At 41.6% G+C, this 27,233-nt stretch overlaps 2 protein-coding genes across 2 annotated transcripts; one reads left to right on the top strand and one right to left on the bottom strand.

The window, feature by feature from the left end:
• The first annotated feature begins 3,507 nt into the window (after positions 1-3,507).
• On the top strand, positions 3,508-6,617 carry rho-6 (rhomboid 6). The gene is made up of 4 exons (XM_014230868.3): positions 3,508-3,973; positions 5,671-5,814; positions 6,003-6,182; positions 6,238-6,617. The coding sequence occupies exons 1-4, from the start codon at positions 3,704-3,706 to the stop codon at positions 6,466-6,468; spliced, it is 825 nt and encodes a 274-aa protein (XP_014086343.2). The 5' UTR covers positions 3,508-3,703; the 3' UTR covers positions 6,469-6,617.
• A 269-nt stretch (positions 6,618-6,886) lies between these two features.
• LOC106614922 (mucin-2) lies at positions 6,887-26,261 on the bottom strand. The gene is made up of 6 exons (XM_014230867.3): positions 25,907-26,261; positions 17,729-18,391; positions 12,141-12,476; positions 11,446-11,526; positions 8,748-11,375; positions 6,887-8,666 (listed from the first exon to the last, which is right to left on the bottom strand). The coding sequence occupies exons 2-6, from the start codon at positions 17,814-17,816 to the stop codon at positions 7,255-7,257; spliced, it is 4,545 nt and encodes a 1,514-aa protein (XP_014086342.3). The 5' UTR covers positions 17,817-18,391; positions 25,907-26,261; the 3' UTR covers positions 6,887-7,254.
• Between the last annotated feature and the right edge of the window lie 972 nt (positions 26,262-27,233).

Here is a 27,233-nt window from a genome sequence, read left to right as displayed (position 1 = left end):
TTTGTGTCTTTCCTAAGGATAAAAAGTCTTTTGTTTTTTCTCATTAAAAATTGCGTAATTCTGCTCTTTACCGATGAGGGCTGCCTACTTTGAAGAACTTTAAGGGATGACACGGCCATTACAAAAGAGAAACATTTGCACTACTTTTAAGAACAATTTTTAAGGTATCACAGGCTGTGTGCTTTGATACCTAATATAGAATTATGGGTGGCCATAGTTGACGCTTCAGTAAAGTTACTGTCTTGCCACCCCAAACGTGTTGTTATTTTACTTGAATCGTTGCAAGGCTTTGTAGTGTTAAGTGTTGCAAGTGAAAGGTGCATGCAACAGTGAGCGACGGGTCATTAGAACGCAACGCCATACAACGCAGGTATCGATTTAAGAATTAAAAAATACCGATTAGACCACACTGGGTTTTAGGGGAAGTTAAATGCTTTTGAACACCACAAGATATACACTAACAACTACAAGAGACGAGAAAAGTGTTAATAAACAATGCGTAAATTACACTGCTAATAGTTGCTGCATGCTGCGCCTAATCAGTCGCATCGCGCTTTGAAGCCGCCACTACAATGTGGCAAGCGATGTGTGTGGACACACGAAGCGTGAAGCGGTTAATGATTCTTTGATGCAACGTCTATTGCTGTCGCAGTGTTATCTGCCTCGACTTAAGTGTGTGAAACTCGTTCGCTTTGTGTACCCTAGGTGCCGCCTCGGAATGGCTACGTAATTGAGAATGTGCTAGACAAGTGTCAGCTGCGTAAATGTGTGGATGCCACAGTGATTTGTGGCCAGCAATTTGCAACTGTGATGCAGGGATTAGCGGCGGCGACATTAACTTTTACGATCTATAATTTTTTCAGTAATAACTTGCTCTTCCTCAGCGGCTAGATTAGACACAGGCTGCAGCGCTCGTAAGGAAGCTTATGGGTCTCGCGATAAGCACCTGAAGTGGTCAATAAAAAGCAAATCGTCGTTAATTGCCTGGCGCGCCTGGACCGCCGGCTAAAGCATGGGAAATTTGATGTTGCGCTTGCCAAATGCGAGGGCAAAAAACTGTCGTTAACGAGAAAATCTTTCGGATTGCGGTAAATCAAAAACACCAACAAAAAATAATTTCCACAATAATTTTTGTAGTTAATGACATGCATATATATTTATAAATAATATTTGGTTGAAAAGCATTTTTATCGCCACCAAATTGCCAGCAATAGCGCCCCGCATGCAACGTGCCGGGGGAATTGATTTTCCGAGTGTCGCAATTAAACGTATGACAGCATCCTGCTGCATCTAATAAGGTCTGGAAAAGTAAAACCAAAAATCCTGCATTGCCATGTGTGGACAACAACCTTCAGTGCAATTACACACAAGCAGGTCATTGGAGCAACTTTCTTCGAAGGCCGACGAAGCAGCGCACGTCATGCTGATGAAATTGGGCAAAAACACCGCACGGTAAATGAATTCAAAGTGTGTGTGTGTGCTCTGGGAACAACCGTCGCCACCGCTGACGCAACTGCCTGCGTTTGTATGGCAAGTGTGGCAAGTGCGGCATTCCGCCACCGACTTTCATTTCCAATGGAACGCGCCCATCAGAATGCGCGGCTGTGACGTGTTGTCTCGCCAAATCAAGTTGCAAGCAGACGTTGCAAAAACAGGAAAAATAATACACAAACTCACCCGACGAGACGTGTTGTACGCCTGTGTGCGCAACGAACGAAGGCACAACAAATTGGTTTCTTTTCTTACTCAATTTGCTTTTGTGGTCGACTGGTCCATGTAGATTTGGCGCGCCATAAGGAAAAGGTCAATAATTCTGGGTGGCATAAATAAAACCAAAGTATCAATAATAAATCATAACAGTTGCCGGCGCTGCATCAGTTAGAAAAGGCTGCTTAAAGACACGGGGCAGAGTCGCTAGGCGGCCGAAGGTGGCCAAATATTTTCTCAGCCATTTTGGGTCAACGGCGATAGTCTTGGGTTTTTGTTTCACGAGCTACTGTCGTTGAGCAAAAGCATTGCAAAGTTGAAATATGCATTGTGGCATTGTGCTGCATGTTGCATGCCTCCAGTCAGCGGCATAACAAGTCTAATTGGCTATACAGGCGTGCGCTTACATGCGCCAACACAATTGAATTTCCCCAAAACAAAAACTCCACTAAACCCCCCCCTGGGCATCGCGAGTGGCTTGGCTGAAGCGTGAATGCAGAGCGAATCGAAAAAGCTTAGTGCCGCTGGCAGCATGCTCACACACGCTGGCGCTTGAATTATACTCGTACGCGTTGCAGCAAAGCAAATTCACTTTCCATTCATGTTGCACTGCTTCAGCAGACGTTGTAGTTTTGGTTTTTGATTTTGGCATTGGTTTCAGTTTCGATTTCGATTTCTTTTCGCTTCGCTGTTGCACCGAAAAAGTTATTTTTACTCGCCACATACATCAAAAGAGCCGACGTTGTACCTATAGCCACACAGTCCATCGCACACAGTGCCACTCAGTGAAGGCTTACTTTCTTTCGAGTTGACAGCACTTGGCTGGATGCTCTGACAAAGGAGTTACAAAAGTAAACACAATACAAGGAAGAGTATTAAGCGAGTTATCAAATTTTAAGAGCTCCAATTCTTTTGGGCCTCTTGTTCCCTTTGACACTAGGAACAGTTTTTAATGACATCACTCGTCGGTAACCCCATCAATTGCCCGATATTTAGCACAGCTTGGACTTCATTAGTACTAACTATAATACGCTCTAAGAGAGAGTGTAGTTGCTAGGCAATTACGAGAAAGAAGTGATAATGATGTATACATATTGTAAGTACTACATATATACATATATTATAAGCGCTTAGTTCACGTTGGAAGAGTGAAATATATACTGCCATTCTTCGAAGAAAGCATTGCACTCATAGAAACTTTTAAACGGGTTTAGAATTTTCTGGTAACTTTCTCAATTTACAATTTACACACAAGATAATTCAACTTGAAGTAATTAGTTTGCGCCTTTGTGTAGGCTACGGTTTGTTGTTATTTTGGTTAAACAGTGTAGCACATACACGAACCCCAGATCGCAGGAAATGATCTCACACCGGAAACTAACTAAATGCCTAAAGATATGCAAAATAATTGGTAATACATAACTTAATAAACGACGTATACAAAAATTTAGCAATACAACCAAAATATAGACAATAAATAACAACAAAATATTACATATTAACAAGAATTATTAGTCACATAATTATAAGATTACATTAAGCGTTATAAAATGTGATATATAATACAAATGAAGTGAAGAGTGTGCAAATATTAATTGCATTTACAATTTAGCGCGCAAAATAGCCGCTTAGGCCATTGTCATTGGCAATCGTCACTGAATGCTTAACTTTGAGTAATATTAAAAATAACGCATTCATGCAAAACCCTTTGCACCCCCGCATTTGTAGGTATGCGCGCACGGCGAACGCAGCCGATTATGATCGATGCTCAACACCGTTCGATCAGTTGTGTGGCGGCGTTGTGGGTGCACGCGTCGCGGTGAACATAAAAATTTCTCAGTGCAAGTCAGCAAGGGGGGAAGACAAAGAGCAATAGCTAAAGTCAATTCATCATTATCGCGCTGATAAGCTAGGCCATTAGGGAAGCTGATAGCCGCGCAGCGCGTTACTACATTGCAAATCTCAACTTGAACTTGACTGCGTTCGTATCGCTACAATGACCGCAAATAAAATGCGAATGAAGAGCACCATTGCCGCATGTTGCAAATGTGGCAGCGAAAAGCAACGCAGTGATGGTGAACGCACAAGTGAGGAAGGGCACGCGTGTCTGCCACCAAAGACTGCTTCCACGCTGGCGACTGAGCAGCTACTTTTGCCAAACGCCCTAATGCCGGTCGCGTCAATTGCTTCCGCTGATTTAGCGAAGCGCGAGCATACATATTTGTGGCGCATGCCATGGTTCCTTACCGTTATGTCGTGTGTGCAGGTGAAGTACAGCCTTCAAGTGAAAATAATGAAACATTTGCTTTTATTGCGAAAAAGGCGCTTAAGGCAATGCATGTGCGACGGGCGTATGAGCAATACTTTATCGCCCTCGATTTATACGCTGCTCCTCTCTTAACACGTGTGTGCGTGTGTGCGTGTGTGTGAGAGTGTATGGTAGAACCTAAGAAAGTCATTGCACTCGCTTTGGTCTGTTTTTACTCACTTTCGCTCGCAACTGTTTACACTTAAAGCATATAACACAACAACAACAAAAAGACGGGCAATCAATTTGATTATAATATTAAAGATAAAATCGAATAAAAAAAAATGAAATAAGCAAAACTGCAGAACAGTTCACTTTTGAAGTGATTGCGCTGTTATACTTTCGATTGCGTAGGAACGATAAAATCGCAAATGTGGGTGTATGTGTGCGTGTGAAAATGCTGGGGTGGCGGTTCGTTGGGCATGTGTTAGCACAGAATATTTTGCGGTTTTGTGCTTGCCACAAGTACCATATGTAAGTGTATATGAGGCATGCTTATTAGGGTGGAGCTAAAAAAAAATTTTTTTTGCTCAGCCTGAGGGTAAAATTTGTATATTATAAAACAAGAAAATTTTTGGAAAATTTTTTTTTTTATTATCCATAGGCAGAACATTCATTCTTAAAGTAAATTTCGAGTTCATTATTGGAGTTTTAAAAAAAGTCTTAAACGACAACGTGATTCTCTTAAGCGTTAAAATAAATGTTGAGTCAAAAACCGTCAAACTCGGCAATTTTTACATAAATGTGAAGAGTTTAAACCAAACAAAATGTTTTTTCGCTCCACCCTAATGCTTATATGGTTTGCCAAAATAAAAAGTGAAAAGAAGCAGAAGTAAATCTAATAATTTAGTTTTGAAACATTTTAGAGATGAGATTGGCCGTTATTCATAACAGCTTTCGATCTGCGTTTGCTTTATATATTATTCTCTGCGCCAAGTGTAGTGCGTTTTTTGTTATTGTTGGCTTGTCTCTCGACATTCGAGAAAACAACACACTTGCACAGAAAACCAATGCCTGAAGCCATATCATCTCCTTACACTTGCTCCATATCGCCGTATGAAAATTGCAAGCCATGCGTTTGTCAAATCGATTGCGGTTTTGTGATTTCATCAATTATGTCAATGGGTATCCCTTTGTTATTGTAAGCTACGAGTAATGCTGCTCATTTTTTAAAACCGCCTTCAAGAGTTTGGTAACGGTATAAGGAAAGGAAGTGGAACAAAATCAATGTTGATAGCACCATAAATGCTTTTTGAGTTGAATTTAAATAAGGTAGAGAATTTGTTTATACCATTCGGTTTTGAAATTAACAGTCATGTGTTTGTTAAAGTCGTCATATACAACACATCTTTCGAAATACGTTGAGTCTTCTTCTAAAAAGTAAAAGTGATCCCGTTGTAGAACTCTCAGGGTTTTTTTTTATCCGCATGTTATAACATTAAGTTAGTCCACGGTCGTTCTGTTGAAAAATTTTTTCAGTGATATTACACAGGCATTTGACTTCGTAAGCATACTTGAGCGCCGATTTTCCAATGGTTACTGGATGTTACTTAGATTTTTAATTACACAAAAAAATATATAGTAAATTTTCTAAGTTTGTGGTAGTTAAAATAATATATATATATATTTGCATTTTGTCTTATGAAACACCACAGCTAACCGTCTACTTCATCGCCAATGACTGTCTCACTCAGCGTTTGATGCTAATTCCTGGACATCCCTACGAAGTCTGGCGCTACTTCACCTACACTTTACTACATTCCGATCTCATGCATCTGCTATTGAACGTGTCATTACAGGCAAGTAAACCATATCAACCTGAAAGTTCACGAAATGATTGCTGAATGTTTCGGCTAATGAAAAAATATGAAATGCAAATTTTTCCTACTGTAATTACACAGCTTCAATATTTCTCCAATAATCTTCAAAAAAAAATAACTTCTCTCCCCAAGCTCCTCATTTTCTCCATTCTCCCTTTAATTCACAGTGCCTTATTGGCTTTTGTTTGGAGAGCGAGCAGAGTCACTGGCAAGTGGCCATGATTTATGCTGCGGGAGGAATCTCTGGCTCTTTAATCACCGCATATTCTCAGCCAGATTTGTCGTTGCTGGGCGCATCGGCGTGCGTTTACGCGCTGCTGACCAATCATGTGCCGCATTTGGTGTTGGTGAGTCGTGGCGATACCTCGAATTCTTTATTTTTCAAACCTTTTCATTCGCTAGAATTTTCGTCAACTGCCTTACCGTTATCTGCGCATTGCGTCTCTACTGATTTTGTGTCTCACGGACGTTACGCTCACAGTGTACCATTTTCTGGTCAAGCACAATTTAAACCCGCGTATCTGTGTGGAGGCTCACATTGCCGGCGCTTCGGCCGGCCTCTGCTTCGGTTTTCTGCTCTCCAACGTGATCAGACGTCATTATGCCACCCACTACTGCTTGCTGAGTATATGAAATGAATATAACAATATATGATATACTTCATTGTATATGCGAACATCGGTTTAGGTAATCATTCACGATATAATATCGAAATTTGAGGCCGAATAGCATTAGACTTCATTAGTATTCCGTGCGAATAAACTATTTTTACAATTTCAAAACATTATGAATTTCCTTACTGGGTAAGTGAAAAGTATTTATTACCCAGCAGGTGTAGCCGTGTGATTTGAAGGCCCTGGTTAAGTGCGTACACATATTGGGTTGAAATGAAATCAAATTTAAGCATTTGCCTATACAAAAACTTAACGCCATTGGACAACCTCAAACTTAAATATTTTACGACAAAGTGTTTCTTTTATGAACCTGTAACCGTCAACACCCTCCATAATCTCTTTTGCAGAACTTCGGCTTGAGCATTAGAAAATCACAGTTAAAGTATTATGATAACTCGTTATATTTAATTTTCTGATTGATTCGCTTCGAACTCAATTAAAATCTCTTACTACTAAGCTTAAGTGACTAATTTTATAAATATATTCTCGCTAAATATACAACTTATACACATACACATTAAAGTTAAAGATAAAATACTCATAAACAAATTGGTCTCACTCTTCGCGAAACCAAATGCTTTTGTCTCCGTCTTCTCCTATCAAACTAAAGCTAAAGATCGGGCGCCACCTAGCATACGTCAACTGCACCGCACTCCGTAATAAATATTCTTACTGCTTCGCGCATGCGCTTCTACAACTAATCAATCTTAATTATTATAACCACACATTGCATCCACACGGTCAGTTAACAAGCTAATTGGCCACACTTCACGCCCACCTCGGTGCATTTGCATTCCAAGCACGGGCTGGACAACTCCAATATGATGCGACCAACCCGATACATGCGCCCGTAGATATTGCAGCCGGCCAGCTTGAGCACACCCGACGGATCAATTAAACTGTTTGAGGCGGTGTGTTGCGCTTCCAGTGGATTTGCCGCTGCGAGTGCGTCTAAAGCGACTGGTGCCGACGTTGTCGCCGAAATAATTTGTTCGATGTTTCTTTGCACCAACGGTACACTTGTCGCCGTCGTTGTTGTTGTAGTCGTCCGCTCCGTGGAATTGCTGCTGAATGAAGACGCACCTTGCAGAGCACTTCCGCGTGCCTGTTCCAGCCCCTCGACCTGATTCAGTGAATTCTTATAATACAGCAGGCCCAAAAAGTCACCATCGATGTGTTGTCCGACAACAAATGGACGCTCGGTAGTGCGTTTAACCTCAAAGCTAGTGTCCATAAAGGGCAGCGTATCAAATGGTGAACGCTGCAGCGGTTTGTTTGCGGGCGCCGTGCTTTGTGATACTGTTGGTGGCAGCGGACTGGTAGTGGTATTTCTATTGGGGTTACGCAGAGCCATTGTGTTGTTCATTCGCTTTTGGCTTGCCGCTATAGCGATCGGAGTCTTTGTTGTATGACGGCGTGTCGAGCCCGATTTTGGTCGAGTACTTTTTGGACGCATTGTTGATGAAGTCTTTGTTGTGATGGTAGTGGATGTGGCGCCCGCATGGTTTTTTTGTGTTGCGGGTGTTTTCGGTTTTAGCTTAGGCTTAGTGTTGTTGTTGGCAGCAGTTGCAGTTCCATTCCACTTGCTGAATGCGGGGACCGACGAAGCGATAGAGTTTGTCTTAACAGCAATCCGTTTCGTAGTGTTTGTTGCCGTTGAGTTTGTTGGTACTATAGTTGTTGTTGCCACTCTCTTTGGCTTTACAGTTGCAGATGTCGTGGTGGTAATGTTGGGAAAAAGTTCCAGCGAAGCTTGTGGCAAAGTTTTAAAAGGAGGCACTGTACTACTGCTCGGGCTCAAATTATCCGCAGTATGACTCTCAGCCAAATCGGGTTCGCCACCCAAAAGTAAGTCCAAAAAGGACGCAATAGTGTTTTTGTGTTCCTCATTTGGCTGTCTCAAATCGTTATGTTCATTAATGATTGTGGCGAACATTGTAGGAGGTGGTGACTCATCGTCATTCGCTGACTGTGGTACTGCAGTGGTAATGTGTATAAGAGACTGACTTAGATTCTCGGGGTCTTCAAACAACTTGGGTGGCTGTAGTTGTATGGGCTTGTGAACTAAAATATTGTCCTTATCTTCAATAAGAGAGGTCAGATCGGGCGGCTGTTCAGTTCGAATGACATCCTTAAATGGGTCAGGTGTAGTGATTTCTGCAAAAGAGGCAAATAAACAAAATCAGTTGATCGTAAATTGAATATTATAAATATTTTGAAGAAGTGCTAAGCACATACCAATAACTTTCGTTGAATTCTCTCTGAGTGGGTCACCTGTAGTTATGTCAATGAAATGCTTCGTTACTTGAAAGCCAGTATCCACGTAGGGTACTGTATCGATTTGCTCGTTAACATCGCTTAAAACGAGTGGGTCTTTGGGTACGAAACCACCTTCGGTTTTGGTTGGAGGTGAGAAGCCTTTATGCTCCTCTGTCGCTCCTACAAAATCGTATTTCACAAAAGCTGCTGCCCCTCCACTTGAACCGTCCGACTTACCTGCAGTCGAGGACATTACCGGTGCCGATGGACCCTCCACATTGAACTTGTAGATATACTCCGCCTTACTAGCATCTGCTATATCCGGATAGTTGGGAAAGTGTGGCTCAGTAATGGCTGGATATATACTGCCTTCATCATATTGATCATAGTCAATTTTCGCCGTCGGCGAATTGCTGTGATAGTAGTCGTAAAGTGGCTTAGTACGATCAGCTTTCACGGCATCCGTTGGCAGAAAAGGAATTATTTTCAGATTGGGAAGACTGGGTGGTAAAGTGGGTTCAGCGTTGGCGTCGAAAGGATCCGACTCTAATATAGTGGGGTTTGTATTAATTAGTACTGGCTTAAGTGTAGTGCTTGAGGTTGCTGCTGCATTGGTTGTACTAGCAGTAGTTGCTTTTGTCGTCGTTGTCATGCTGCCAGTGGTGGAAGTTGATTTTTCAGTTGTCATGTTACTGGCTGTTGTGGTAGAAGTGATAATTGTACTGCTCTGAGGTGTTGTTGTGGTGGTCACTGATGCTTGAGTGGACGTTAGCAGAATTGGAGACTTGACCATATGCTCTGGCAAAGGTTTGAAAGCGGTGACATTAGATGGAAGACTCGATTTGGCAATTTCGGCTGTTACAGTTAGATTTGCAATCTTAGAGTTTATTCGCATGGGCGATGGTTTTCCAGTGGGTAGCGGTTTAAATGAGGGCAATGGTTTGGGTTTTGGGGTGGGCAATACAATTGTGTCCTTCGGTTGTATCGTTGTTGTACTTATAATAGTAGATGTGCTGTTCGAGGGCATTTTGTTTTGAGTGGTGTTGAATACATTTTCAGTGCTAAGCATATCGGAAAGACCATCAAGCAGGACAGTCAGAAGACCATTTTTCGTCTTTTCTGTTGAATTTTGTAACTCTGTTTGAGTAATGTTCAGAGGTCGGGGAGTGGTAGTTTTGTGCAACTTCTCGGTTGGCTTTTGCGTTGATTTTGGTTTGAATTTCAATTCAACGGGTTTCTGTGAGGGTTTCAGTGTGGGCTTAGTGGTACTTTGAGTGCGTTTTGCACTGGACTTGGTTGCGGGCCGTTGTGTAGTTTTGGGAGCAGATGTTGTCTTTTTAACGGACACTGTCGGTTGCGAACTTTTCGTAGCATAAGATTTTGTTGCCGCAGCAGTAGTGCTATCAGTTGCTAAATGGGATTCCGTATTGGCTACGGTTAACTCCCCCGCTTTAACTAAATTGGTAACCGAAGTATTATTCAATATCGGCTTTTGTAGTGTGGCGTGCGTCTCTTTGCTAATACTACTTTTATGCAGAACAGAATATTCGGCAAGTGGACCCTCACTCGACTCATTAGATTGTGGTTCGCCCACTATAATCTCACCACTGCCAGAGAAATCTTCGAAGTCTTGGTCGATGCGATCGATACTTGTGCTATTAAGGACATTCTGATAATTTTCCGTGGTCTCGGAGATACTCATTCTGTCACCTGCAGTTGTGCCTGTTTGCTTCTGATCATCTTCATCAGGACCCAACAAAATGTCTACCCATGAGAGACCGTCGTACCCCGTAGTTGTTTTCAACTCAGGTGCAACCTCTTCTGTCACTCTTGTAGGCAGTTCATCCTCGTCAGTACCTAGCAGCAAGTCCAAGAAACTGACCTCAGTGGCAGCGTTTTCTGGCACCGTTGATTGAGTGCTTAACTGCGATTCAGTCACGACCTTCGTTAGAGGAGCCAACGTTTTGATATTTTGTGCAATGACTTCATCATTATTCCCGTCGATAATTTCCAAACCTTCGCGTATTGTGTCTAAAATGCTCTTCTCATCATTTTTCTCCAATATATTTTGATTGTGTGTCACTGTCACCGACGGATGTCTGTCTGGTGGATACTCAGCAGGTATTTTCTTGGTGTCATTGCCATTAACCTCATCTTCTTTGCCGAACAACAATGAAAATAAATTGAATTGACGTGAGCTCTGCGCACGCTGACTGCCACAATCGTAGCTGGATGGACAGCACTGGCCTTTCGGGACCACCGGTATGCAGTTCTTCAGCGCAGGTGAGCATTTCTTTGGTGCACAACGGCGCGTGCCACGTATGCAGAAACAAATGTCACACGGCTTATCCGAATCGGAGCGCATTTTCTGTCCCTCCACGTAGAACTGCTTGTTCACAGTGCAGCCGCGATTGCGCTGCAGACGCTGTGACATGCGTAGGTAATGCTTGTTCGAGGTCTTGCGGTAGCGCACCTCCTGCGATGACTTGCCGGATGGCTTGCTTGTACAGTCATAGCGCACGGGACAGCAGGTGGAGTCGACAAAGATGGGCTTACAGCCTTCGACCGGCAGCATACATTTCGGCTTGACGCATTTCTCAGTACCACCTGCAAGAAAAATAGCATAAATAAGCAACGGTGTCGTGGTGAATGCCTCTTAAGGGATCTAATCACTTACCAATACAATAACAGTAGGTGCAGAGGTTTGATGATGACATTGCCGAACCGGATTTGTACACAGTGCCGTTCTTCACGCAAACTGCAAAAAAACATTGAAAAGCAGAGGATGAAGATAGAATTACATCATAGTAGAAGTTAAGGGTGCGGTTACAGTAATGCATTTCACTAAAGCTCACAGATATTTAGAAGACTACGATGTAAGTGTTAATTGAGCACATTTTGGAATTATTGAACTAAACTTATCGGAAAATTTTGATCCGAAGTACTTGCTCATTCTGAAAATATGTAGGAAGGAATTTGCAATAAAATCGATTCCTTATGGTTGAAAGGCTTACAAATCGTGCTTGCGTAAATCTAAAAATCAAATATCGATAAATTTTAGTATTAAATTAGTGAATATTAAATTAATATTTTACTTTACGAGAACAAAATCACTAAAGTCTTTAATTAATTTATTTATTTCAAAGAAAAATAAATATAAATAATTGTTATACTTGTATATACAATATATAAATCACTGGCTGCTAGAGCCTTCGGCTTAAAAGTCTTAAATTATTCTTTGAATTTATCTTACAAATGCAGCGCAAATTTAGTCTTTGTACTTATCGATTATTTTATATGCTCTTTTGTCACGAATGCTATACTGTTCGCAAGCCACTACTAACTGAATGACGACTGAAGATATTTACTCACCATACATATCGACCTCAGAGTCATCGGAGCGCCGTTGCAGCATATTATCGTTTACGACGCGATCAATTGACTCCCGTTCGTAGTGATCCAAGTAAGCGATAATGCGACGCGTCGCCGGTATCTTGTAGAAGGCATCCAGACGCGCGCACGACAGATACGGACAGCAGGCGTTTCGCTGCTGCACCACAATACAACCGCGGGGCGGTGGCATCGGCATTTCGGGACATACCTTCAAACGACAGACGAGCGTCTTCCGCTGGCACTGGCATGTGAGACACTTCTCCACGGTGGGCACGAGTGATCTGTCTGCATACCAAGTGCCATTGTGATGACAGCCTGCAGCAGCACGATCCAAGAGAATACCAAAAGCAACAATAAATGCAATAAAAATGGTTGTAAAAACGGGATTAGCGAACCGGTTGAATTGTTGCAAAGTTAACACATATGCTTGGTAAGTGTGTGTGTGTGTATATATGCTTAAATAAGTGTGCGAGTGTGTGCGTGGGGCTGGCAAATTCAAAAGTGACAATGAAAATGCAAGTTAACGCCTCAAAATAGACAGTCAACATGAGCGGTAGCGGGCGGGCGCAAGACAGGCGTTCCAAGTTGGGCAGTAATTATCGCACGAGCATAAACGGTTTGTTTACATGGCGCTCGACTGGCTGCAAGGGAGCGCGGCGGGCTAGCGGAAGCACAAGAAATTCATGTACGACAAAGTAATGGGTTAAGTTTACTGTTTTTGTTGTTGAAATTGATTGTTGTTGTATGTAAAAAGTGTATAGATGCGTCTATGAGTTCGTGTGCGGCTGTAATTTAATTGTCGGCAGCGTTTTCATTTAATTTATATTTAGATAGCAATTTGTTGTTGTTGTGACGTCTGTCTTCGTTACAGTTGGACAAGCACGTGAACCAGATGTTACCGCGTTCAAAACATTCAATCTTGTAATTCCAACGAGTGTGATTTTTTGTTGCATGCGGACACGCGTGTGAGTGAATGCTTGGACACTTATGGACAAGTATGTATGTATTTGTGCGTTACTAAATATAAAAATATATATATGTTTGTAGCTGCATTAACTTGTGGATATGTTTAAAAATTTCTTTAGATTTTTTAGTCTGATTTTGCTAGAAAATAGCTTATAGCAATTTTCTCAAATATTGAAAATTCAAAACTTATCCATCATTTGATCATTTACAATCTCAAACCTTTTCAAATGCTATCTATTAAGATGGTAGATTTAGGAGTTTCCAAAATTAAATAGTTCACAATGAGAGAAGCGTTTCAAAATGCATTGTATATTCTGAGCGGATACTACTTTCTCTCTGAGGCATGTAAAGCTATTAACTTTTTAGTAACATCTCTAAAAAGCTGTTCGGGACAATTATATGTCTTGTCTATATATGAGCCGGCACTTTCTACTTCATCTTATATTTTCGTTAATTTCGGCGATTATATCGGCACGAAGTTTATGTATTAAGTTTTGCGTCCCTTTGCTTTTCAAATAAGCCACAAAAAGCAGTTAAGGGAAATCTATTCTGGATATGGGTTTGGTTAGACACTGTCACCTTTTTTTGATTGGAATGCTTTGGCTGTATTCCAAGCGGCATAGACGTTCGGAATTTTTGCTTACTTTATTGTTTGAAATAAAATGTCGAATACTATTGTCTTAACGTCCATTTTCGACCCAAATCGTCACTATTTCTGTAGGTTGTTTCGATATAAAACACTTTGTGATTAGAATTGAAATAAATTGAAGCTTCCAAATCATGCCTTAATTGTCTTAAGGCAGGCGTGCTAAAGGCTTGTTTTCCTAGAAGACATGTAGATTTGTATAAGATTTATTAATTGCATATAACATAGTTGTACTTTTTTGTGCGAAAAGCCAATAGTGGCGAGTTTTTGCATATATTAATTTTTGGTACACAAAACCATGAATATCAAGTTAGGTAAAGAAGCTTGTGATAATAATAGCTACAAACAGCAAACAGATATTTAACTAACCCTTTAAAATGTCTTTCATTATTGTCACTTCCGTTCACACGCATTTTGAAGCAGCGAAAGTGTTCTTAAACAAAGCCTGAAACTCGCTTTGAATATCACTTTCTCACGATGAACTAGATAAATTAATCTTCCGAATCGCAGTTAGTCTCATGAAAATTACGAAATTTTACTTGCTATAAAGATTTGAAGAAATCATTTTAATAAAAACTAATTCTATGGCGTCAACATTTTCCACACACAATTCACACTCAATTCACACTCAAACACATTTCTTCGCATTAACACCAACAACTTAGCGAATAAATCATCGAATTGGGCTTAATGCCCCTAATAACAAAGTCGAAAAAGGCCGAAAACACAAAACCAAGACGCACAAGTGGCACACACATTTAAGACGAACTACGAACTCGATTTTAAGCAAATCAAAAATCAAACGACTCGCGGCCGAACTTGCGCCGCAGATAAACTACTAAGCGTACGCAATGCTCGACACATGTTTACAGTCTTAAGAACGCGCTGTTGGAAGCGCTTTACGCATTCATTTCGTTTGATAAAAATAAAACAACTATAACCAACAATAAAGGGAAATTTGTAGGTAGATTCTGAAGTGTTTTGTCTGCCCGCTCAGTGTTAGATCGTTGGGTGAAAGTTGGAACCAAATCAATTCTTTACACCAGCACACACCGACACACATTTGCCACTATGAAATAGTGCCAAGCCAAAGTGAGGCAGCAGAACAACATAAACTACAACAAACAAAAGACGCTTACGGCTTGGAGTCATTGCTGATCATTTAGAGCGGTGTAGTGTTCAACTATTCTTCTACTGCCTTTCACAAGCACAAACACACTCAGCCACACAGCGTTGCATTCCACGTGTGGTGAAGGGCCAACGCGTTGACCCACAGCTGCAACGGGTGTCTTGCTTTCGTGAGTGAGTGGAAAACGTCAGCGCACACACAGCTTACGAAGCTAACGAAGCCTCCTACACAGACGTATGTATGTACATATGTGAGAGTGTGTGTCTTCTCTGTATGACCGTGAAAGTCGGCGCCTAATGAATAGAGAAATTATAATTTCGTTCTTAATTTCTGCCTTCATTCGTTAATTTTTCCGCGCAGCTCAGCACTTTTGAGCTGTGGCATGCAACACAACTCATCGCTGGTGAAAATATCTAGACGTAACTGTACGCGTTGGCATGTACTGCTTAATGACCGTCATGCTGGCTGTGACGAGCAAAATGTCAATTGCCGAAACGCTCACAAATCTCGGCGCTCGTGCATCTCAATGCGGCGGCGCGATAAATACGGTCACAGTAACAGCACGGGGTTGTGTCGATAGTCTGTGTGTCTGTGCGTGTGTGTGTGTGTGTGCGTAATTACAAACAAATTGCCGTGCGACAATAATGAAGAGTCAACGCGCAGAATGGGAAAGTCAACTCGTTAATGGGAATGAGAAAGCATAGTAGTTTCGGCCATTAAATTCACACTTTGTTTCTTCCGGTAACATGCTCTGCCCGCAAGCCGCCGCAAGAAGCAAGCGGCATCAGTCAACATCATTAGCAAGCAAATCTCTTACACAAACGTATATGTGTTTGTGTACGTGCAGCATTCGAGCCTCACGTTCTCGGTGTCCGCCGCCGCTGCTTGCTACTCTGGGCAAACTTATTGTCAACGCTTTCTACCGCTGTGTCGAAAAACGCTGGAGTTCCTATGACTTTTCCATTGTTATTCAGCGCTTACGACATTTTTCTTCACATTTGTATGTGTATGTATGTGTGTAGTGTACGTCTTCATCAATTCTTACTGCGGCAGTGACATTTTCATTAGTCCGCGCGTCGAATTCATTGGCAACTGATGAAAAACCAGCTACAACTTAATGATGGGTACCGCTTAGAGCCTGCATAATTTTACTCAGTCACTTCTTTTTCACCATTTTATACATTTATGTGCTGTATATTATTATTGTTGTTGTTTGCCTTAACGCAGATTAGCTGTTGATGTATTCGTTATGGCAACAAATTGGCACACAAATTAATTCCCATAATTATGTTTTGTAAGTGAGTGAGCAATTTGCAGAAGTGACTGCAGAATTTCCCCAACAATTTGGTTCTTTCCCAAGGCACTGAGAAGCAAGCAGCGTCGCATGGCAGAAGAAAACTGTATTAAGCAAATTGTTATTATTAATGAAAATGTGATTATTCGCGGGTTGATAAATGCGGTGGTTAAATGCAGTTGATTGATAGCTAAACGCGCTGCAAAGTGGGTCAAACCTTTTGTCTCTTGGCAGTTCGCTGGAGGATTCCATACTGCATGTTAATGAATATATTTGACTTCTACGTACTTTTGACAGACTCATTATAGTGAGATAATTACTAGATATTCTTAATAAGGCATCTCCGTTGAAGTTCTTGGTAGAACCGACTTGAGCGAAGGTGCAAAAAGCGAATATTATTCAATATAGCAGAGAGGTATAATTAAGTACTGAAATGCTTATTTTGACAATAAAGATATATAGGTCATGGATTTAATATTGAGCCTGCGGTTGGAGCTTGACTTCTATTCTTTTTTTTTGTTCAAAAAAAACTCAGTCTGATTGGCCAAATATATTCAAAAAGTTTGCGTTTCTTAAATACTATATTAAATGCGATGGGTTCGACTTCCCTATAAGTAGGACTCAATATTTGAGCTCTTTGTAACTTTGTCACTAATTATGTTAAAATTGTCGAATATTCCTAGGTTATCCCAGCACAAAACCACTTTGACTGCAGATGGCACTTCAAATTTGGTTACGCCCATATATTAACTTGTGATACACGAAACCTCAAGCTGATATTAAACCGGAGTCTAATTTATGCTAAGAAATAGACTTAGATATGCAGCAAAGTTCGATAAAACAACTATTTGCTTTCTCCCTCTTTGCCTAAATACGCAGCAGAGTGGAGTTTTTGGGCCTACTCTTATTGCATTTTAAACTAGATGACTTAATTCAGATGATTTAACTTGCTCAAGTTGTGAGTCTTTCTGTAAATGTTTCGACTCGAAATTTAGGTTCTGAATACCCAAATACCTCAGCAGCAATCAAATATTCGCATAAATTTATGTAGCGTAATCAATTAATTTTGCGTTGAATTTCGAATGAAGTGTTTTGTCGCGAAGACCGCTTGTTCTAATTCGCGAGCTTAGTGAAATTTCTTCGGGCATATTTGCTCGTCTCTATTGATTTGCATACTTTGCTTAGAACTGTGCTATTCACAACTCCAGAATGCTCAAAGCGCCCGCAGCGATTGATGTCAATCACGCTTCATTTCCGTTAGAATTAAGATGCAAAAAAGCCAAGGTATGCTTACTTATGCCACATATTCAGCAGAGTACCAATAATAATTTCATGAACAATTTAGCAGGTGAATTGTGTTGAAATGCGATAAAAAGTGGCGACTTTTTAGGTAAATGGTCAGTTGAATGATGCGGGAATTTTAATTCTACCAATTCTATTGAATGCCGTTTGTTTCGCTGGCCCTGATTTGCAGACGAGTGTACAGTGTGTGTGTGTGCAGGTGTGAGTGTGAAACAAAGCGAAATACTTACCCATTGACTGCGCAACAAAAGCGTCCAAGTGAGCGGGCCAAAAGCACAGCAGCGCCAACAGGGCCGCGCCAATGGAACACCGCAACATTTTCGAACAAGTAATATCGAAAAAAGCGAGAAGCGAGGAATCAACGATAGAAATCAGTAGCAACAGTTGCCGGCCGGCACGCGTTGGCCGATGCGAAGGTGCGGTATGCCGTTAGCGTGTTCGAAGCAGCTGATCAAAACAAATGCGTAAAATCTGTGTCACCGGGTGAATTTATCGTCGCCTCAGCCAATTCTTGGCGCTCGAGAGCGTTGCGAGGGCGCGTGTAGTGCGTGCAAAAGCTGCGCTGCTCAATCGCTTTCAGCCTGATCGGCGGAGTGCCGGTGCCGAAGTGGACCGGGCCGCGCGTGGTGTGTTCTTCGAGCAGCGGGGCCACTGAACTGCGTGTGTGTTGTTGTTTTGTAGCGAACGTTGTGTGTTGAATTGGCAATGAAGTGCCGTATGTTGCTTTTATTGTTGTGTGTAATTGCTGTATCGTTTGCCGCAAATTTATGTGGGTGGCTTGGCTGCTGTTTAATTACGATTTATGCATTGATATGGAAATAATTTCACTTTGTTTGTCACAGTTATTGTTGGCATGCCACATAAAGCAATTTGTGTGTACTCCGCACAATTATCTGCAAGTAGAAAACAGTGAAAAAATAAAAATAAAAGTCATTAACAAAAACTCCAAAAAACAATATTTAAAGAAAGTGCGCTGTAGAAAGGCAAGAAGTGAACACTGCGGGCGTTCTACGCTCGCAAATTATCTGCTGAACAAATTTGAATGGAGCAGGTAACAAAGTGGCCAAGTGCCACCTGTCGACTAGCACAAGAGCGACTGAAAGAGTTATGAGAAACGTTTGCCAAAACAACGCGATTTCAATTAAATTGTCATTGGTGTCGGTTTGCAGTTTACTTTTGGTTGATTAATTATTGTTCTTTTAGCAATTAAACAAAATTTTCACTAACTTTGCATATGTGGTAAATTTGTGTGCACCAAGTTAAATTAAATTTTTCGACCGATTTGCAACATTAAAAATTGTATGAAGTGACTTTTGTGCCAAGTATATTATAACACTCACATGTGTGACTCCCTTCACATGCTTTTATATTTTAATGTCTCTCGTTGTTTTCCTAAATGAAAACCTCAATAAAAATCCGCATGTCCAGCTGTGTCTGTGCCACAAAGGCAGACAATAGCTATTGACAGTGGCTCACAGTCACAGACAGAGATCAGCGCCACAGCATTCAAAATAAACACTGAGGAGTGATTGTTGTGCAAAGTGCCGTTAGCTAATAATAAATACAATAACGTGCAGCAAAAACAATAAAGCGGAAATTAGAGTCGTAATTTCTTTTGCCACTCGTCGCCCAGCAGATGGAATGGATTCTATTGTGTTGTTGTTGCAGTTGCAGCAACTAAACAGCAGAGCGAGAAAATGCTGGAAAACAACAGAAACAACGATCTGCCACACGGCACTGAACTTGAGTGAAGCCAACAGTGGCGAGGCACGAACCAAAGCATGCAACAATGCCAACGGTTTAGTTAATGGCGGTGCAGTGATCGGAAAATGCCGTGCAATGTTTGCACTGCCACTGTCAACCGACAGAACTCGAACAAAGAAGCAGAGCAATGCAACAAACAGCGCCGCTCATAGGCAGGTGCAGCGATTTTATTTTTGTTTTTGTTTTTGCTGCTGCCAAAGCCAAATCACCGCGGAGAATGGCAGTGCAAAATTGTTACTGTTGTGTATACCGCAAGCATAAAGGCACGCATACTGAAGAGTAATATAATAAACATGCAACAACAAAGCTTAGAAATCAAGGTTTGCATTACTAATGAGTGAAAATTTTCACAAGAACGGCAGAATTGCGAGCAGTCAGCACTTAAATGCCTTTTGCTTGGCAACTGCAAACAATAACAACATACACGTATAAACGAAGTAAGAATTGAGAAAAAGGCTTATAAGAAGTGGCTTAACTGCGGGTTGCTCTGCGCCCCAGATGAAGGGGTGTGTCCACTCACTTGTCTACACGCAATCTACTCGTCCACTGAGTTGTCAGTGAAAAGCGGAAGCTCGACTCAGCGCTCCATCCCATATTCGTTCCTTGAGCGCGTCTCAAAATTTACACCAACAACACTAAGCTTGATTTTCATGTGTAAAACGAAAGACTTAAGCAACGAACCCGCGTGTATAGCTAACGATTGCTGGTATGGAGGCGGCAACGGGCAGCAGCAGCGGCAGCGAAATACTGCATTTCTGCTAATTTACGCTAAGCTATGCGAAATTATGCGGCAATCCGTTAAGCAAACGGCACAAAGCACAATCGTGCAACTCAGGCGTCTCCGCTGGCAAACAATGGCTTGTGTACAAATATTTATGTGTTAGCAGCGGCTGCCAAAGCAGTATTTTAGTTGCAGAGTTATTGTTTTTGTAATTGTTGTTAAACACTTGTTTTTGCGCTAAAATCTGCACCAACAGAATGTCACTTAACTAACTGGAGCAGTAATATAATTTGAAAATTTCAGCATTGCATTTACAGTTATTTGCTGCACAAAGTCACGGTTAAGTTCTGCAATTATCATTATTAGTAAAATTATTAGCAAGAATAGTTGCCAATATACCGGTATCAAAACGCGAGTGTATAAATATAGAGCGCCATTTAAAAATGGCTTCTAATCTATTAAAATATCGATTAGTTCTGGCCATCCTGCATACATCTCTTACTGAATATCCAAAGGCTTTTTCTTCTTCCTTCTTCTTTCCATGGCAAACCTACTTTAAGACACTTACAATACGCCTCGAAGGGCAATTTCGCAGAACAATGACACGAGCAAAACACCAACCACTCATGTACCCCCATACATACATTCCCAAGTAATGCGATTTGCTTGATTTATTTACTTTTGTTGCGGTCATTTTGCTGTGGTTGGCTGCGCACGCCCACAACACTGCCGCTACGTCGGCTCTATTTGCGCACACAGACTGTACCTAGCAGCACTAAGAACAGAAAGAAAAAGCCAGTGCAACAGGGCATTGGTTAGTAAATAGTTCCTCACTTTGTGGCAATGCAAAAAAGCACTGTAATGGCCGTAGAGCGAGTGAAAATAGTCAGAAAATACTCGTAGTCAAGATAAGGAAGGCGGAATGGAGAACGAAAAGTTCGAAATTGATTCAAATTTATCGGCACACATTGCGCTTGCCACGAGCTGCAATCACTGCTTCGTGCCTCAGTGTCTCCTTTACTGCGGCTGTTCTTATGCGGAGAGGTGTACGGCAGCCTGCTGGCCTGGGCCCACATATCGTTGGAAAGGTGCCACAATTCATAGAAGCGCTGCTGTTGCAACTGCTCACGTAAACACTTGCGAGCATCAGTTGGCGCATTGCGCTTCTCCATTCATTCATGCCACATCGACTGTCCGTCCCCAGCACGGGCAGCCGGTACTTTCAGACTGCCAGTGACAGCCAGATCGCCTGCCATCGTGTAATGGTGGGCACTTAGGTTACTTAATACCAATTATTGTCGGCCGATATCTGCAAGTGCTCGTCGTCTGCAAACATGTGAACGCTGCGGCAGCGGAAACTGGTAGTTGTACGTCCAACTACTCAGGCAGAGTCAACAACAAACAGCAATCGCTGCTACGCGTCGTGTGCGCAGCGCCATTTTTCATGTGAAATTCAAGGCAGTCAAATGTCCGTTTTGCGAAGATTATGTGATAAATATTGTGAAACGTGAGCACTTACGCTAATTTAATATTTACGAATTTATTGAATGGCAGTGGGGAAATTGGAGTGAAGCAAAACGGAGAACAAATATTGGCGAATCTGAAATTGTCATAACATGAAATAAATTTTATATGTTTTTAGAGCATTTGAGATGCTTGCTGCTTCATAAATAATTCGATTAAGTGAAACTACCCAATCACAAGCAATATTGACACAGTTTTCTTTTATTGAAGTTAATAGCGAATTTCCTGTAGTTAAGGCTCGTCTATGTTAGGTCGCATTAAATAGAGAGCAGTTATAACGTTTCGGTAATTTAATGTTTTTTGTAATTTCCTTATGTGCTGGCAGAAAAAACCAATAAATGCAGAGATATTTAACCATCGGGAACCTCTAAGACCTCTCAGATTGGTGGACAGTATTTCTCATAAACATTTACTTATAAAATATGAACATTTACCCATATATTGAGTTGAGCATATCAGAAATTTTCGAATTTCGAGTTGTGTTGCTTTTTACTATATTTTCTAAAAGGGTGTTCGGAAATCGAAAATTTCCACACTTTCTATATAAAAGTATATTCAGCTTCAAAGTACCGATTTTGAGACATTCAATTCATATTTAATTCTATCATTTATATACGATTTTAATTTTTCTTTGTGCAAACTAAATGTAAAATTCCTCAAATTTCAAAACGTTAGAAAAAGAGTTGTTCCATCACTGACACCAATTAACAGTTATAAGTTATGACTACTTCATATTTCCATATCATTATGTCAGTCAAATGGGTAACTTTATCTTTATGGAATACTATAGACAAACGAGTTTTGCGCTTAAGTCTTTCGTTTGCTCCACTTTGCAGCGGTGACACTTCGCTCATCCTTTCATGGCTATGACAAATTGCTCTAACGTGCTGCTGATCAACTGTCGCCGCCTCACGGTCACCACGCAACTCAATTGTGGCACGCAAATGCGGCCACACACACACGCACTCAGCACAAAAATAGGCCAACAACAATTTTAACCTAATATTCTACAAATGAAATGGACATAAAAAGTAGCTCCGACCACACAGACACACATACTTCGGAGAAAACTGGGCAATTAAAAGCAATGAAAACTGTTGTTGGTGTTGTTACTAAGTTGTCACATGGATCTTAATGCCTATTGGCGGCTGGCCAATGCGCTGTGCCCGCCAGCAGCACCGTCAGTCGACGGCAATCGACAGCTGAATTGAAACAGAACAAATGCAAATGTTGCCAAACGGACGTGACAGTGCGGCACAGCGGAAGTATGAGGCTAAGCCATTGCCACCAGCATTCGAACTGTGCCTAGCGCTCAGCGCCGCCACTGCCACTTTCGTTCGAAACGTGCTCGACATTATCCTGTTCGGCGCCAAAGACGCAGCTGCTCTTCGAGATGTAAATGTTGCTGCTCTGCCGCTGCCGCTGCGACCGCGTCGTTCGAAGACTCATTTGTGGTTGCTGCTCTGCGGCTAGCGGGTAGCGTTCACCGGCTGGTGGCCAATGGCTTTGGTTGCGGCGGCTGGGACGCAATGAGAGGTGCTCGTAAAATGAAAAGGCATCGTAATAAAAACCGAAAAGCAACCAACAGACACGATTTTTCATCAGAATGAAAACAACAGCGGACGGACAAGCCGACGCGAACAGCCGGGCAAGTGGCCAAGCGTGCAAGGAAAGGTACAGAGTGAATGCAAAAACTTAAATGCAAGAACAAATGCAGAAATGGACGATGTTTGCTTGTTGCAACAACGTGAGTGGCATACAAGCAACTTCAGAGAACAGCCGCAGCCATGCGTTACAGCGGGCGGCAAGGCGTATGAGGGGCTGGTGCTCCGAAGTGCACCGGACCGCACAGGTTTTTGCCACATAAATATGCAAATCGCCTGGGCAGATTAGCTAGAATGGCTTGGCTGGTGTTGCATGTGGTGACAGTGTAATCATGACGGTAGCCATGTGTGTGTGTCGAAGTTTAAAAAAGAAGTGCAAACATGGCAATTTAAACTGCGTTACATGTGATTGTGCTTACCACCAAACGCCGTCGTTGCAGACACAATGCTTACTATGCAGTTTGCCGCGCAGAAAATATATATGTGCATGGTAAATATTTATCAAAAGCTTCAGTAAATACTTATTTATGATAATTTGCTAAAGAAAACAAAATAAATTATTAGCTTTTCTCTGTGCGCTGATGCTAATTCAAACGTTCTTGTGGATTTTGTGGCTTCAGAAATGTGCAGGTGGCCGGCCAATGGTTTTAAAGTGTTGTCGATGCCTCGAAGTTTTTGGTTGCTCTAACGGACAATATTTATTGCTTTTTTCAAGACCAGTGCATATCAACTCAAAAAGAGTGCTACATTTTCATCAACCCAACTAATTGCTCGGATTAAGGAGCCTGCAAAAAGGCACAAAAAATGTCTCCAAGCAATTACTCTGCTCACAATGCTCTGTCGTTATGAAACATATATTAGAATAAGTTTTCTCAAAAACTTTCTGGGGATATGATTATTATTATCTTTGTTTCTATGAACCTTAAATTTAATTGTTGATAATTTTTTCTTCCCGGAAAATTACAACAAAAATATTAATCTTTGTACTCAAATATATGAAATATTATTTTGTGAGGTAAAGAAGATTGAGTTCATTAGAAGAAGAAACAAAAAGTATAACAAATACACTTATTAACCGTTATTACCATCAAATATTACAAACATATTTCTTGCACATTTCAAAGCAGCATTTCCGAAAGTAGTGTAATTTCGCATACAAACTCCTATATGGCACTTTTACGAGTGTGTGAGTGCATGCGTGCTCACACGAGCATTCATACACATACAAATATGTTTAGAATTTACCTCAGCACTCGCAAGTACACGCGCTCGTAGCCTTCCAACTGTGAATTGGTTGTTGTTGTCGTTATGCGTCTCACAAAGTGTCAGCGACATTGTAAATGAAACCGTTAACTCGCCAACAACAAGGTAATCCAACGGATGATGGCAAGGCTTTGCATTTATTTTTTGTTCCTATTTGGATTTCTTACGACCATTCCGTTGTTGTTGTTGCCCACAGCCTGCGCCGACATTATATTATATTATATAATGCCCGCTGTTGCTGTTGTCGCAGTTTTGCCGCACAACAAACGGTGATGACTACGGGAAAATAGGTAACGAGCCACACGAGAATAAAAATAAAAACAAACACACCGAAACAATTCAGAGGAAACGACGATCAACAATTTTTTATTCACAACAACAACAACTCTACTTAATATACAGCCAAACCATAACCAACCGTCAAGCAGCTGCCGGCCATCGGTAAAGCGCTACGCAGCGGAAATTCATATGCAGGCTAACAACGATGCGCGTAAAGCGAACGACCGTTGAATAGTGGATTCTGCGCAGACGCAACAGCGCACATAGTCGCATGAACAACGCAAGACTCGTCTCGAAATAGACGAAGATATATGGCGGGAAGCAATGAAAGCAATAAAAAAAGTGCTGCAGCCAACAGAAAATGTTGCATCAGCGCAAAAAATATAAATAAATGTTGAAGGAAAAACGCCGCATTGCAGCTGAGATTGCGCCACACATACACACATCTATCAACCGCTTGCGGTTTTACCACAGTTGCGCTCATAGTCCACAAGGAAAGCAGCCTACGCGCATAAAGTTCTTAGCTGTGGCAAGAAAGAGGTGGCAGCAACAAAATACTGAAGCATCACAGCAACAACGCCCCTTCGGCGAGTGGAAAATGTTGCTGTCATATTGCACGGAACATTATCAGGTACTCGGTTGACTGCGTTCACGGCTGTTGCTTACAGAGCTCTTGCAGCTGTGCCATCGCCGGCGGCGCATGCGCGTGCCAATTCCCTGCTCGACTGCAGCCCCCAGCGCCGCGGCCGCGCACTCTCCAGCAGCGTCGTTGGCGCAAAGGCGCACTTAAAGGGAAATAAGGAAGCAGTTTTCACCGCGGCGGCCGCTAAAGCCAATTTATGGCAACACCAGTTGATTGTCGGTTGCCGTCGCGGCCATTCATTTGCTCTGCGCCGCCATAGACGCGATAGCAGAAACGATGCAAGCAAAAGCGATCACCAACATAAAATGTAAATTGGCTGCGATGCGGGCCATAAGCCGCTTTATCTTTGTGGAGCAATTTATACTCTAATTTATGCTTTTTTGCCATTTTACGAGCATAATGTTTTTGTTGTAGCACAATGGACGTTGCAAATATCGCAGACTTTAATTAACCTGGAATTACTTCTAACGTTTTTTTTTTGGAATTTTCCTACCGCGGCCACAGATAAACTGTACTTCACCTTGCGTTGCTGCACGTTCATAAATTGTAAAAAAAAAAGTCAGCAATAACAAAAACAACTAATAATTTACACATTTTCCAGCTTTTATACCTTTCCTCCGCAATTTGTTGCTGTTGCACTTTTTATGTGCGTTGTGTTGCACATTAATACAACCGCACACGCACGCGCACACTCGCAGACGCAGGCGCATGCACGAATAAAAGTTTAGCACTTCTAAGCAAACCGCAAACTCATCGAGGCCTTCAACTGCCTTACAATGCACTGTTCTTCGCTGCACTATCGTTTTGTTATTGTGTCAGTGGCTCTTCTTGCCACCATACAAACTTTAAAACTAACAAAAAAAGAACAACTTTTTCACTCAGCGCAACCACAAAACTTTTTACTGCAAACCTTTTAGATTCATGGCACAAAACTCGGGCTACGATGGAGACGATCTTAACGCGACGCGTGCATATTCACAACTGAGGCGCAGCGCTTCCGTAGACCAAGCTTTAAAGACGTGTTTAAAAGAAGAAAGTCTGCCTGAACGCTGGCGCTGCCGTCCCAGCCAACGCTGCTGCCAACTACGATGTTCTGTTGGTCACAATTCATTCTTTTCCGGCGCCAACGAACGAAGAGAATCGAGCGCAGCCAACAAAAACGATTTCATAAGGTTTGAAGAGAAAATCTTAAAGAGAAATGGCAGACGAAGGTCTGGCTGCTTGGAAAAGTGAGTGTTTTGGCAGTGAGAGAATGTTTTGTGACAGGCAAATTGAGATCGAAGTCAACAGAATTAAAGTTTGACCATTCAACCACAAGTATAAGATCTTTATGACGCTTATGTAGAATTGGTAATTCCAAAAAGTAACAATGATAGGTGCTGTAATTGCTATTGAGTTCAGAGCATTTCCAGCAGTATCGTTCTTATTTTACCAATTAAAGCTGCTATATACTTGTACTAATATGCGTACGCTCTGAAACCCTCATTAAATGAGTAACTTAAGAACTGTACTCTCCGGCATGTTAATGTTCCCGATCAATTTGTCCAAATGACTACATGAACTTCCGCCTCTTCGTTGAGCATGCAATACCAAACAGACTAAGCAACTGAAGTCAAATATGTGTGTGTGTCTGTATTGCCTGAATATATCATGTGAAGAAGTAGAATTGAAGGATACAGCACTTGTCTACTTGCAAACACACAAACTCACATTTCCGCAAGTTTTTATTGAGTTACCAGACATAAATACGACTTTATGAGCACCGACCGTCTGATCGATTCGGATCTGCGATTTGAATTAGAAAACGAATGTGTATAAAAAAAGAATTTCAGGTATCAAGAAGTGAATTTCGTTTTGCGTTTGCAAGCAACTCCGAGCTTCTGCAAAGTCTAGAAGCCTTGCGGGTTTCAAGAGAAACTGTCTTCTGGTAACCTGAA

This window comes from Bactrocera oleae, chromosome 3, assembly GCF_042242935.1.
Source record: "Bactrocera oleae isolate idBacOlea1 chromosome 3, idBacOlea1, whole genome shotgun sequence".
NCBI lineage: Eukaryota > Metazoa > Arthropoda > Insecta > Diptera > Tephritidae > Bactrocera > Bactrocera oleae.
This window is presented reverse-complemented; position numbering and strand designations above follow the sequence as displayed.

What these genes read in the sequence shown, in the direction of transcription:
- rho-6 (XM_014230868.3), top strand. Translation starts at nt 3,704, where the DNA reads ATGACCGCAAATAAAATGCGAATGAAGAGCACCATTGCCGCATGTTGC. An exon ending in TATTGAACGTGTCATTACAG is followed by an intron (nt 5,815 to 6,002) that starts GCAAGTAAACCA and finishes TTTAATTCACAG; the next exon opens with TGCCTTATTGGCTTTTGTTT. An exon ending in ATGTGCCGCATTTGGTGTTG is followed by an intron (nt 6,183 to 6,237) that starts GTGAGTCGTGGC and finishes TTCATTCGCTAG; the next exon opens with AATTTTCGTCAACTGCCTTA.
- LOC106614922 (XM_014230867.3), bottom strand. Translation starts at nt 17,816, where the DNA reads ATGTTGCGGTGTTCCATTGGCGCGGCCCTGTTGGCGCTGCTGTGCTTT. An exon ending in TTTTGTTGCGCAGTCAATGG is followed by an intron (nt 12,477 to 17,728) that starts GTAAGTATTTCG and finishes GTGCTGCTGCAG; the next exon opens with GCTGTCATCACAATGGCACT. An exon ending in GAATTCAACGAAAGTTATTG is followed by an intron (nt 8,667 to 8,747) that starts GTATGTGCTTAG and finishes CCTCTTTTGCAG; the next exon opens with AAATCACTACACCTGACCCA.